The sequence below is a fragment of the Mauremys mutica genome, chromosome 5 (genome assembly GCF_020497125.1).
Source record: "Mauremys mutica isolate MM-2020 ecotype Southern chromosome 5, ASM2049712v1, whole genome shotgun sequence".
Lineage (NCBI taxonomy): Eukaryota > Metazoa > Chordata > Testudines > Geoemydidae > Mauremys > Mauremys mutica.
The window spans coordinates 24,129,997-24,143,889 of record NC_059076.1 but is presented as its reverse complement, the minus strand read 5'-3'; the positions used below and the strand labels follow the sequence as shown (position 1 = coordinate 24,143,889).

Sequence of the window (13,893 nt, the reverse complement as noted above, 5' to 3'; positions counted from 1 at the left end):
TTGCGAGCTGCTGTATTACAGTGCTGCTATAATTAAGGTTGTGTTAGCCTTTCCACTATAAACCCTATTTCTGAAGAGTTTGTAATTTGGTTGTCAAATGTGTTCTCAGTGAAAACTTTGAACACCAGATCCTATGCATGGGAACATTTTTTTAAAAAGCCCACATTCAACCCTTAAAGTTACATGAACAACACAAAAGTTTCTCAGCTTAACCCAAAATAAGATAGATTTAAAAGTAAGATGTGCCTTTTTGTCTTCTTAAAGTTCCTTTGTGATGCAAAAAGAAAGTTATATTCAGCACACTTTAGTCTGCACTAAGATCTAATGCCTTTTTGTAATTTGAGAAAAAGAGGGGGAAAAAAAAGCAGAGATTTATTGACCTGCACATGTAGTAACGGGGATGGACTAAGGACAGCTGGGACCTTGAGTAAACACCATTTCAAATCCCACCCAAAACAGGTCTCGCAAATAGACATTTCTTCCCAGCCAGGCCCCTGTAAACACGTCTTCCTATAGCACTATAGTTCTACTTCAGGGGTCAGCAGCCTTTCAGAAGTGCTGTGCCCAGTCTTCATTCATTCACTCTAATTTAAGGTTTCGCGTGCCAGTAATACATTTTAATGTTTTTAGAAGGTCTCTTTCTATAAGTCTATAATATATAACTAAACTATTGTTGTATGTAAAGTAAATAAGGTTTTTAAAATGTTTAAGAAGCTTCATTTAAAATTAAATTAAAATGCAGAGCCCTCCGGGCAGGACCCAGGCAGGGTGAGTGCCAGTGAAAATCAGCTCGTGTGCCGCCTTTGGCACGTGTGCTATAGGTTGCCTACCCCTGTTCTACCTCTTGGCCAGCATCAAGGACCTGTTCCTTCGTGCTAAATGCCCTCATTATTGAGATACTCTTTCCTCCCCATAACCTCTTCCTCTAAAGGCAGAACGTCATCATTTTCCAGCACCCCCTTCCCTCAGGTCACTCTGGGCCAGGTGTGAAGTTGTGATGATCTGGGAAGGAGAGAGGACACTGCACTCCCTTTCTCTAGATCCTCTCATGCTCTCGTCTTTCTGGGCAGTTCCTTCCTAAGCTGAGATCAGCCTCCTACCTGTCAGCTGTGTGATGTTCCATGGGAAAGAGTCAGACAGCCATGAGGTGTTGACCTAAACCATTGATATCTGCTTCCAAAGGATGGTAAGACATTCTACGTGATGTGAGCTTCCCAGTGGATCAGTAGCTTCACCTATGCACTGCCATGGAACTACCTCAAAAAGCTGCACGTGCATTTAGGTTCATGTACCCATTCCAAGTGCACTTCAAAATACTACCACCATATTTGAAAGATGTAAAGCATCTGCCCAGCAAAGAGAGATTTCAAAAGTGGTTAACAATGGTAGTGTACTACATAACTTACTTGCACGCGATTACGTTCACCTCTTCAACAGAGTAAGCAAGTAAAAGACACAAATCCAGCACTCTCTTTCTCCAACCCCTAAACTCTTGTCATATACTTTAAGGGTCTAACCTATTTTAACAGGCAAGGTACTGTATGATATAGTAAGAAACGTGGAGAGTAAAAAAGGAACACAGGAAATGAAAAGAGGTAGACATAGTCCATATTTTATGAAATGTTTGCTTCATACAAAGTAAGTCAGAAAGGAGTGTGTAACATTCAACAGACTTCTCATGCAAGTTATAAACACAGATGAAAACTCTAAAAACTCTTCACACTCCAACTTGATAAAAATATTCCTCACCAAAAACCAATGGAGAGTAGGTTTTATTGAGAATTCATATTTAAAACAAGATTTTAATCCAGTCATTTGTGAATAACGGACATACACAAAACCAGAACAGTCTAAAAAAAATGAAAAGCCAGAGTATTGAAGACTTGTTTCTCAAAATGACTTCTCTAAAAATTCCGCTACACCCAAAAGCAAAGCTCTCCTTTGGCCAAGGACTACATGTGATAAATCAATGCATACTGATGTTTCTTTCACAATTCTTTTTAAGGGGAATGTAAAACATGCATGTCACAAGTCAGGCCTTTGCTGGAAACTGTCTTACAACCTGTTCTATCAAATATCTATTGCGAATTCATAATGATGGTAAATGAGTCATTAATTATTGTCTACACCCTCTCAAAGTAAATTTGTCATTCAACAGCATTGAATAGGAAGCCAGCGTATCTGTTATCCCTAACTGCACTTTCAACCTTTCCTTACAGGAATCTAGTAGTTTCATATATTGGAATCGCCTCAAAAGTTTTCAGGTCATGGACCTCCAAGGTTTTGTTCAGAATCACTAAACTGTCTGAACGGGAATGATAAATTCTTGCTCATCAGTTGGATTGTCTGTCTTTGGTTTTGTTGTTGTGCAAGATTAACATGCACAATGCAGAGAGCTCTTAAAGGGTGGACAATTTATTATTTTCTTTACAGGGAGTGGCCTGCTCTTTGGTTTCATAAACTGCATATGTTCAAAGATTGATAGTTAAATTAATTCATATATTAGTCAGATTAGTGTCGTCTGGCTTTAAAAGTTTTCAAATAATATTGCCAGGGATAGTGACATTTCAAAATTAAGGGAGTGTGTTTAAAAGGAAAAAAGCTCTTTGTTTCAACATGACAAACCCAGAAAAATTAATGTAACTAGGTGGCACAGCTTAGAAAGTACTGATGCTTTTTATTTTATATACTATAATTTTTTTCACTTTTCTAAACAGAAATAAGAGATGATACAGTCTCCTTAAATTAAGATCCTTAAATGACAAAAGCCTTCACTTACTACCTTAGTGTATGCATTTCTAGTGGGACAGAGTCTAATTCCAGGTACACAGTGGTTATCTCCAGGTATCTATTATCACCCACTTTCATTCTATTGCTTTCAAAATGTAGCATTTATCAAAGATGCTAACGTGATAGGAGGAGCGGGGCATTTCAAGCTTCCCCACACCATCCCTAACATGCCTCACCACTGACAGGCAAGAACCACCTCCAATGGTAAGAGGTAGTTTGATCTCTACGCTTTTCAATCCTAAATCTCTACTGAGATGGCCAGAAGAGGTGCCGATAAGCAATCTTTGTGATTTAAGCCACACTTCAGAAAGGTGCGTAACCATCTTGTCTAAATGGGGATGCGTTCCTGAAATAAGGCCTTAGACATGCCCACTAGAACCTGGACTAAACAGCCATTTCACATAGGCAGTCTTACAGCAACCAGACCACAATGACTTTTCAACACTACAGACCCTCACAGTCTGAGTCAAACCAGTAACCTAGCAGTGAAATCTTTGTATCTACACCTCTACCCCAATATAACACGGTCCTCAGGAGCCAAAAAAAAATAAAAATCTCACCGCGTTATAGGTGAGGCCATGTTATATCAGGGTAGGGAGAGGAACCGCTCCCCGCCCCAGCTCACCTCCGCTCTGCCTCCCTGAGCGCGCCGCTGCCGCTCCGCTTCTCCCTCCCTCCCAGGCTTTTGCCACGCCAATCAGCTGTTTAGCGTGGCAAGCCTGGGAGGGACGGGGGAGAAGTGGAGCTGCAGCGCGCTCATGGGAGGAGGCAGAGCGGAGGTGAGCTGGGGTGGGGGGACCCCAGGGAGGGCCGCAGCAAGTAACGGGCGGGCGCAGAGGAACCGCTCTTGGTAACATGAATTTGGATATAACGCGGTAAAGCAGCCCTGTCCCCCGGAGAGCTGCTTTACCGCGTTATATCCAAATTTGCGTTATATCGGACCGCATTATATCAGGGTAGAAGTGTATCTAGCTCTGAATATCAAATAAACATAGCTATTCTGTCTTGTGCATTAGGTGATTCTACAAGCTATTCCGCAAAGCATGCGGCCAATTCAAGGTCAGAATTTGTCCCTTACTATTACTATTTGTCCCTTACTTACATAACTAAACCCATGAAAACACCAGCAAGTTTTTAAAACAAAATATTGCAGACACACCTGTGGGGTTTCACATACAGATGATTTGATGAATGTCTACAGAGCTGATAAAAGGAAAAGTTTTTCATATAAATGCTCAGTTAGCCCATGGGTCTCAGTGCCACTCAATACCTTTTGAGCCAACCTCTGAGCAAGATTCAAAAAAGGTTAACAAGATCATCCGAAGTTATTAATACACAACCAACCAATCAACCAAGAAGGCTGGAAGAGATGTAATCCCTTCTGCTTCAGGGTATAAACCAACTTCTCATTATTGGGAGTTAGGAAGAAGCTTTCTCTGGAGGAAAGTTACTCCATCATTGTCTACTACAGGGCTTTCTGCAATTTCATCTGAAGCATCTGTTGTGGGATAATGTCAAACAGGATACTCGCCTAAATGGGCAACTGGTCTGATCCAGTATAGCAGTAGCTCTATCCCTACTTCTGCACTGGCAGCAGCCATTCTAATTGCTTTGTCATTTACTTAAAAACTGAAGAAAAGCAAAATCTCACCTCCTCCAAGAGATGCTATAGAGATATTAACTTAATCAAATGGAGGAAGCCTCTGCATAAAGTAACCCCCTCACCAACAAAATGTAGAAAACCCCACTCACCTTCTACATTCATGGCTTCCCTCAGAGCCTGCAATTTCTTCTGTCTCTCTCTGATCCTGTCAAAGGCACACGATAATGCTACAGAGGTTGAAGACTCTGGCACCGGGCGCACCTGTTCCAGTTTTTGGGGGCCGAAGACATCCAGTGCTATGCTTCCATCTGAATATCTTGCTTCCTTGTTCCTAGTGGTAGTTGAAGTCCGCACTGTAACTGTCTCATAGCGATTGCTATGTCTGTGGGACTCTGCAGAATGGTCTGTCTCCGTTGCTTTGTTAGTTGTACACAGCAAGTCTGTGGAGGAAGCCCAAGCCTTCCGTTTAGGAGCACTGTCTGCGCCAACATTACTTTTTTCACCCAAGTCATCAGTTCTACACCGATAAGTACAGCAAGCATCTTCACGTCCAGAGTAGTAATCTGAGGATATGCTTTGGAAAAAATCTTCCTCGCCTTTTGCTCCTCTGATGGACAGGACCCCCATAGATTTACTAAGCCCTTTGTTCAGCATGGCCTGTTGAGAGAATTGAGCCTTGTGTACCTCTGATGCATCACTCATTAAACTTCGTCCTGGAATGAGAAGAATCCATCATGTATGTACTGTCGGTTCAGGCACTGGAGTGCAACAAAAGTTATTGACTTTGTAAGTTATACACTATTTAAAAATGCAGCTTTTGGTTTATCGTGCAAATGTTGAAAAAATACTTTAAAGGATTCCTCACTGAATAACCCAAAACTATGCTTATGTTATCAGATACTTTCCAACATTCATTTTCTTTGTTTCTAAAATATCCAAGGGTGAATTCCTGGCTTAGTGGAGTTGGGTAACTAATAACATTTTAAAACATACAGAGTGAAATACATATTTTAACAGTTTTCTCCCAATCACCAAATGATCTTTTGAAAATAATCTGAAAAACTCCTGAAAATATCAGAGCTATAGTTTACATAATTCCCGCACCGTGCTCTAAAGGCACAATCCATATTTTTATTGCTTTATGACAAGTCTAGGTTTGTTCTACTGATTACCTGGAAACACTACAGTATTGGCTGCAGTAGGAGATGACTATGTAACTTGGAATTTAAAAAATCCTGGATCTTACAGTAATTACTATTCTTGGATGATGTTAGAGACTCTTGAGTTAACTTTCTGAACTTAAGATAGGCACTTTGATAGAGTTGTCAAGAATAGAGTAATTGTTTGAGCTTTTATGCTTTACGTTAAGGTAGCATTTCAGGCAAGTAGGCTATTTTGAAATTACTTACAAATAATACTATCAAATGGAAGAATGCTCAACTTTACTTAACCTCAATATCACCCCATTAGCACTGAAAACTCTCAGTGCAAGTAGAGGTTTTTGTCATGAAACTTTCTGGAAACTATGGGCCCAATTTCACAAACCCCTACCACCAGGAGAAATACCTACAACCATAAAACCATAAACTACTCACCGATGCAAGCATTTTGTTAAATAACGCAGGGCCTGATCTTACAAACTACATGTTTGTGTGTATTTAAGTGCACGGCTACACTAGAGTCTACAGTGGCACAGCTGCAGAAGCTTCTCCCACCAACGCAGTGCTGTCCACATCAATGCTTATGATTTATTCACCCCCCGAGTAACATAAATTATGCCGACTTGAGCTGTAATGTAGACAAAGTCTAAAAGCATCAAATGGCACCTGCTTAAAACTACTGTGTAAAGATTTAAAAATTACTAATATTCAAGAGGTAAAACTACTAATTACTAATATTCAAGAGGATCAGATGATGTCCAGCTACTGTTACTCCTCTGTTCTGTACATCTTGATACAGAAACATTTGAAAACGTTCAGTACAAAGGTTTCAGAGTAGCAGCCGTGTTAGTCTGTATCCGCAAAAAGAACAGGAGTACTTGTGGCACCTTAAAGACTAACAAATTTATTTTAGCATGAGCTTTCGTGAGCTGCTAAAATAAATTTGTTAGTCTTTAAGGTGCCACAAGTACTCCTGTTCTTTTTTCAGTACAAAGTTATGGAAATTTGAACAAAAAAACCGACTGTGTATTCCTAACAGAGTAGTTTTGTCCCATGTATATTACAACTCCAGAAATATACTGCTAAAAACTAGGAGAGGATGTCTACCTGAGGTGTATGCACATTATACATGTTGATTTTCACCCCATGATAGCATCTGTGCTGGGAAAAAACAGACTGAAAACAGTCTCTGGCATGTAGCCAAGTCAATCCTTCTGCCAACCCAGCTAGAGATATAGTAGTGCACATTGTCTCTCAGAGCGAACTTTTAACAATATCCCAGATGAGATATTAACCTATATTTCTCCCCTCTGAGTCAGCCTTGAAGTCCTCTTCACAAAAGAAAACAATCCTAGAGCTCAAAGTAATTTGCTGCACTGAACCTTCTATTGTGAAAGATAGTTCTGGAATCTGAACTGCTGCCCTTTATGAGAGAGTTGATCAACCCTCATCAAGAGCCACACTTGTGCATTAGGCTCCTGCTGAGCTTCCAGCGAGTCTATTACTTTTTATTGTATTTTACTGAGTGCTCTAAGAGTTTCTACAAACACTTTGGAAGCTCACTGATTTGCACCCCTAAGCTTTGACTGTCTACTCTTTTCTTGTTACCATTTTGGCTTGTTGAATAAGACCTGGCATGATAAAATAAGCATTTCTTATCCTTGCAAAGTCATTTTTAATGTTGCATTCCTTTATGCAGTATGTCCTAACTTATCAAAATACAAGATGTGGAGAAAATGTCGATTCTTGTGAGGTTTCAAGGACGCAGTGAAACCCTCCATGGTTTATTCAATGTCCAAGCAGAAAGTCATATTAAAATGCAAGGCTTTGTCAAAGGGATAAAAACATTCCCAAACTGACTGTTACACAACCAGGTCAACATTCCAAAATTAGGGTTAAAGCCCTAAGCCTCAATTAAAAAAATGAAATAACCCATGGCTGGCCACCATCTTCCATGGGGCATCTGTTGATGATCTGTGCCACTGATTACCCAGAAGGCCCCTGCCTAGCTCAAATGTTCAATGGCTGTCTGTTAGCCAGTTTGCACATAAACAGCCTTCAAATAGTCATAGGCCACAATGCCACCACAAGTGAGTCTGCTGCTGCCAACAGCCCTTTCTCGCCACCCTGCATTGTATGCAAACGTGGTTTAGGAAAGGGTGTAAATACTGCAGCAGATGCAAACGGGTGGGTACACTTTGGCAACACGTCAACTCATAAACATTAGAAATGTATTTCAATATTTTCACTATTTATTTAAGATTCTTGGGAGGGGGGGGGGAGACATCAAAGTGAAATCACCCACTTTACCATCCTCACCCCCAAAGTTTCAATTCTAAAAGTAAGATTTTTATCTGGAAAAATTGCTTTTGCATTGCTTCACCTTATTATTTTACTTTCCAAATCAGACTGCCTAAACTGAAATTAAATGCATGCAGTAAATCTAGCGAAAGAATAATGATGTTAAAGGAAAATGAGGAATGCCTCTCCCACCCCACCACCAAAAATAGGATGGCTATGACACCCATGTAACACTTTGACTATATTTCAGGACAACTTGTGAACCATATAGGCCCAATTCAAGAAAGTATCCCTGCTCAAGAATGCTTTCCTGAACTGAGGCCATAATAGCGAACACTGAGTCCAAGCATATTATAACCACCAGTTCGGTTCCCACACAGCAGCAAGCATGTCTATTGTACATTGACAGAGCGTGCAGTAAGGGACCATGATGTGTAGAAATATAGGAATGAGAAACTTCAGGGGGAGGAGCAGGGCATCAACCTCAAGCATTGATTGTCTATTTTAGGGAGTAGATGCTAGAATACTCCCTACAATAGACTCCCTGGCAAGCCCTACTAGAGGCTCTGATTATACCAAAGGCTCAGCAATGAGGAGACTAACTCCTGACCTCCGCATGTGGGGATGTTTCCCATTCCTTAACTCCCATGCCACTTGATCATTCCTGGAAAGGAGGAGCTACTGCCCTAATCAATATCTCATCATCAGGGACTGGGAGAGTGCTCAAGGCTGCAGCATTGCCACTCATTTGGTAATTATATGGACAGGAGAGGAGAGGAGCTGTCTTGACAGAAAGCAGTGCATGAACTGGATGCCTGATAGATGCCCATTTCCACACTGCTATTCCATTCTGCTGATTGGGATGCTTAGAAAACCATTTTTAAACAGTTCACACATTGACTTTTGCTGCCCGTGTTCGCCTTTAACATATGACCAAAGGGCAATCAGTGCTGGCCTTAGCATTTAGGCATTAGGCTACAAAACAGTTTCACTCCAATCTCCTGTGATTACATCACAAAGCACAGGATGGGGCTGAGGATTTTTGGGAAGGGTTGTGTAAATGTTTCTTTGCATCCCCAAAAATCTTCAGTCTGCCACCAGGTCACCCTGTTGCTGAGGAATGGAGAACCACCAGCTTACATTGAAGTCTGTACTGTAACACTGAGGCGGGGAAGGTAAAGGAACAGCTCTTCATCTAAACTGGGATTTTTTTGCACTTTGGTTGAATTTTAAGTATTTTTTCCCCTTTTCCTGCATTTCACTGTGGATCACAGAATAAACAGCAATATTATTGTAACACAAGTGCTCAAAATATCACCCCTTTCCTCACAAGCTCACAGCTGTAGAAACATCATAAAGTTAAAAAAATCACTGCTCTTGCTCATTCCTTCCCTAGATGTCTTTATTCCTTTTTACTTCCTCCTGTTCCACAGCTCATTCTACATTATTTTTCTCTCTGCTACTCTCCCTTTCTCTAAAATGCAGCATCTTCCTTTCCCAGTCTTTTTTCTTCCCAATTCGTATTCATACTCTTCTCTCCACCTCCTTGTTCTCCCCTATATTTTCTCTTCCTCCTTAATCTCATCTTTTGTTCCTCATTCCATCATTCTCACCTGGTCTCCTCACACTGTATCTTTAAGGTCTTCCCCACCACATGCATACTCTAATTCCAAATGAGCACTGACTGAACTAGTATATAATTCTTTTCAAGCAGCTGTTCAATAGTCATCACTACTGTGATGTAGTTATTAACCCCATTTTACAGATGGGAAAATTAGGTGACTTGGCCAAAGCCACAGAGGGATTCCAAACCAAGATGAGAATGCACTTGCTTTGGTCTGTAGACAATGCTGACCCTTACATATGACTGTGACTTTCTAATCCTCTATAGAAATGCTATTTTGAAACTACTTATATCAAGACTCCTTAGAGGGCCATACCAGATCTGTCTCATGCAGTTTTATAGCCACAGATCCATTTCTCCAGCTAATCAATTGGTAGGCTGGGTATTGTAGCACGGAGGCTAGTATTGCCATAAAAAAAATAAAACTTTTCCCTCCATTCAGTTTAAGTCAGCACTATTTGATCTGGTTTAACATGGCCTTTATCCTGGTGATTTGATCACTCTAGCTGTAGGAGAAAGTTTATTTATTTATTTGTACACTCTTGGTTTTTAACTGTGTGCATGATCACTTTAAAATACTGGAAAGATTATGAGGGAAAGCCACATATGAGAATTAAATAACCAACACAGAGAAGAAAGGGAATTTGGCTGGATAAGGCCAGGATTGTGCACTTTTGTGCCTCTGAAGTAGAGAGTGACAAATGACATGCTTACTGTGAACTTCTTAGTCTAAATCTAAATTATTAAAGGGAAATGGAAGATGGATGGCCTGGTGGTTACATTTGTGGATTGGGACTCTGGAAACCTGGTTTCAGTTTCCTGACCTGCCACTGACATTTTGTGTGACCTTGGGCAAGTTATTTAGTTGCTCTCTGCCTCAGTTTCCCATTCATAAATTGGAAGGACAGTACTCCCCCTCCTCACAGGGGTATTGCAGGGACAGTGAATAATTGTGAGGCATTGAGATACTATACTGTTGACCATATAAGTACATATGATAGACAGCTTGGCCTTTCCCCCAAATTACCCTTGGAAGACTCAGATGCCAGGGAGGGGGGGGGAAGCAGCAGGATGTAGCCTCTCTTATCGCCTTTAGCACAGAGGTTAGGGCACTCACCTGGGAGGTGAGAGACCAAGGTTCAATTTCCCTCTCTGCCTGATGTGAAGAAGGGATTTGAACTTAGGTCTCCCACATGCTAGGTGAATACCCTAACCTAGGATACACAACCGTTTGCTTTCCCTGTCCCAGTGACTATTAGGTCATTATCAGAGGGGTAGCCGTGTTAGTCTGGTTCTGTAGAAGCAGCAAAGAATCCTGTGGCACCTTATAGACTAACAGACGTTTTGCAGCATGAGCTTTCGTGGGTGAATACCCACTTCTTCGGATGCATAATAGGTCATTATGAATGACAATGAATCGTCATTGAGCTAGGAACAAAGAGTGAGGTTGACTCTGTAACTCCCCTGCATGATAGCCACATTTGCAAATTTGCGTGGCACAATTACTACCAAAGGGCCAAATTCTGCCATCTTTACTCACACTAAGTAGAACATCGCTCTCCAAGTAGTCTCACTGATTTCCCTCTGAGCACAAACGCCAGACTCTGTCCCTAAACAAGCTCCATCTATTAGTTTGCCTCTAGCAGTGCATTAACAGGGTAGTGTAGGCAATTGATCAGATGTTATGCAACTGTGGATGCTGTCAATGCAGTTTATCTGACAGTTCTAGAATGCAGGCTATATTTATTCTCATTGAGAGAATATAGTTCAAGCCTTTTAAAACACTTTCCCCTATCTTTTTTTTTCCTGGCCAATATAAAATATAGTTTCCTATTCAGGCATACGATTACATCTTCTGTCTATATATAGCTATCAGTGTGGGACTGGCAGCTCTGTAAAGAGGAAGTGATTACATTAAAGTTTAAAAAGATCTCCCAGACCAGCTATCACTGCAGGATGCAAACAGAAAAATCCTTATCACAAAACAAAGCAGCTAGTCACTCAAATGAGAGGGGGAGGCTCATAAAAGAAGTTGGATTTACAATCCCTTAGGGCAGACTGGGAGCCAGAATGGAGATAACAGAGCCAGAAGTGGCCCGGGGGTTGCTTGCTAGAAACACCCCTTTCCGTCCCCCTCCCCTTTTTTTTTCTTTTTTTGTTGAGAAATCCCAAGTAACAGATTAAAGTTACTGCATTCCTTGTAAAGAATATGAGCTGGGAGAAATTACCCTTTGAAGAGCTGAGAGTAAAAAGTGGCAAGAATGCAAACGTTTTAGCCCTGCACATGTCATTTTTCACTAGAACAGATGTTATGAAGGAAGCAAAGAACTCCAGGATTTTGGGTAGCTGAGAAATTTATTCTGCTAACACTTCACCAAGCAGCATTTTGCCTTTGTAACCTCTCTTGCCCTCTCAGTATCTCTTCTACGTGCTCTTCTCGGACTAATGCCTAAATGGTCACATCACTTCCTTCTTGATATCCAAGGACACCAAAAGCTGATGAAGGTCACTCACACAGCTGGTCGGTTGCCGCACCAAGTCACTTTACATCTCTGCCATTATTTCCCCCTTTGCCTTTTGTCTGCCTTCTCTATTTAGGTTGTAAAATCTTCAGGGAAGGAACCATCTCTTACTATGTGTTTGCATAACAGTACCCAGGAGCTCAAAGCACCACTGTGACACAAATAAGAAAAAATGGCCTGGATTTCAAATCCTTTACTGGCTTGCTATTTGTTTTGCAAGACTCATGAAGATATTCACCACCTACACATTTCCGTTTTTTTAATGCTGAAAAAAAAGATGACAGTGCCAGATACTAACTTTCCGAATAAACTACTCTGCCATACTTACTGTTATGTGAAAAACAACAAACTTGGGTTTAGGAGGAAACAGTTTAGAATGAATTATGCCAGTTGAAATATGTGGGGGACGCCAATTAATTTGATTTCTTTGCAGACTGATTGCTGCCTTTTCTTCTCAATAAAAGAACTAAAGCAGGTTATTAAAGAAATCTCCTGGCCTCCCTAACAATCAGGCACAACTATACATTACAAACTTCTGCTGTCAGTTTTTGCTGAGTGGCTAAATTAAAGAAAAAAATATTCAGGAGACCACTAATTAAGCACTACAGTTTTCATATAGAAATGTCATCTCATTTGTTCCTTTGATGTTTTAAACACTTTAATGATCACCTTTAGAATGCATCTGCTATTTTTACAGCTTGTAATTATAGCATGCAAATTAAATGGAGAGTGTCGACACCTAAGATTTCATCCAGGACTGCTGAATCATTTCCTGCCCTACTTTAATACATTCATATGAATACAACACACACAAAGATAAGGCTGCTCACTTTGACGAGTCCCTTAGAAATGATTCCTCATTTTATACAGTGGGCACATATTCTCTTAGGGTAATCAGAGGTTGAGAGTTTGCTGGATAGCTCACCCCCACTTAACATTCAGTCTTAACAATCCTATGATTTTAGCACCCTAAACACATCAAAGGTAAGTTGGAGAAATTTGTGGATGGGAAGAAAAAGCAAGAAACAAACTGAGGAAGCATCTTTAAAGGGAGAAAGATAGTCCTCCCAGAGACACTTTTCCTCCTCCCTCTTGCTCTTACAGCCTAGTGATAAAAGTTCGAACACAGCGGATAAATAGATGAGGACAATGACCAAGATTTCCATAACAATCAGAGCTCAACAAATAGGACCTGATTTAAATAACTGAGTGGGTGGGCTCCTGAGTGTGCATGAAGCCCCAGTAACTACAGATGGTTCCATAGATTAGTTTAGATGGGACACAAAATCAGGCTGCATTTTTTTGTTTCTTGGTGGCTGAACAGACAGCCAAGAAATAGGTCCATGGCATGAATACTCATGGTTTTGAGTATAAAACTCACTATCTGCAAATATTTCCCAATATTTACTTGAAGTTTTTTTCTGCCACTTTCCCTGCCAAGAAATTCATTCACTGGGATATTCATATTAATGGACAGGGAATCCAAAAGAGGAGCAAAGACAAATCAGGTAAAGTGAATTCAATTGTTTATTGGAATGAATATTCACATTTCTAAAAAAAATAGCAACAGTTTTTTGTTTTGTTTTTAAAGGGGTAACAAGGTAGAAAAAGAAAATGCAAAAACCTTCTGTGCATTTTAGGAGTGTAAAAATATTTGATTTATACAACTGAAGTGGAAAATATTTTGAGATATTTCCCCAGCATTAGTTATTATGCCATGGCAACTGGGATTTGAACTAAGGAAACTAGCTTGTGAACTGATCAAAAGGCCAATGGTTTTCACAGATTTTGCAGAAAGATCTGGAAATTACATGACAAATGTCACTAGGAGTGGATGGGTCACTATAAAAAACTAATTCCCCCCTGATGATACTCCCATCTTCTCAACTGTTT

The 13,893-nt window shown here is 40.5% G+C and overlaps 1 protein-coding gene across 2 annotated transcripts in view; it reads right to left on the bottom strand.

Annotated features, from left to right (window-relative positions):
* PTPN13 (protein tyrosine phosphatase non-receptor type 13) overlaps positions 1-13,893 on the bottom strand; it is a 144,113-nt gene that overhangs the window by 80,564 nt on the left and 49,656 nt on the right. For both annotated transcript variants that reach the window (XM_045019370.1, XM_045019371.1), the window contains exon 6: positions 4,543-5,106. In XM_045019370.1, the coding sequence (XP_044875305.1) occupies positions 4,543-5,106 (564 nt within the window). The remainder of the gene's footprint in view (positions 1-4,542; positions 5,107-13,893) is intronic.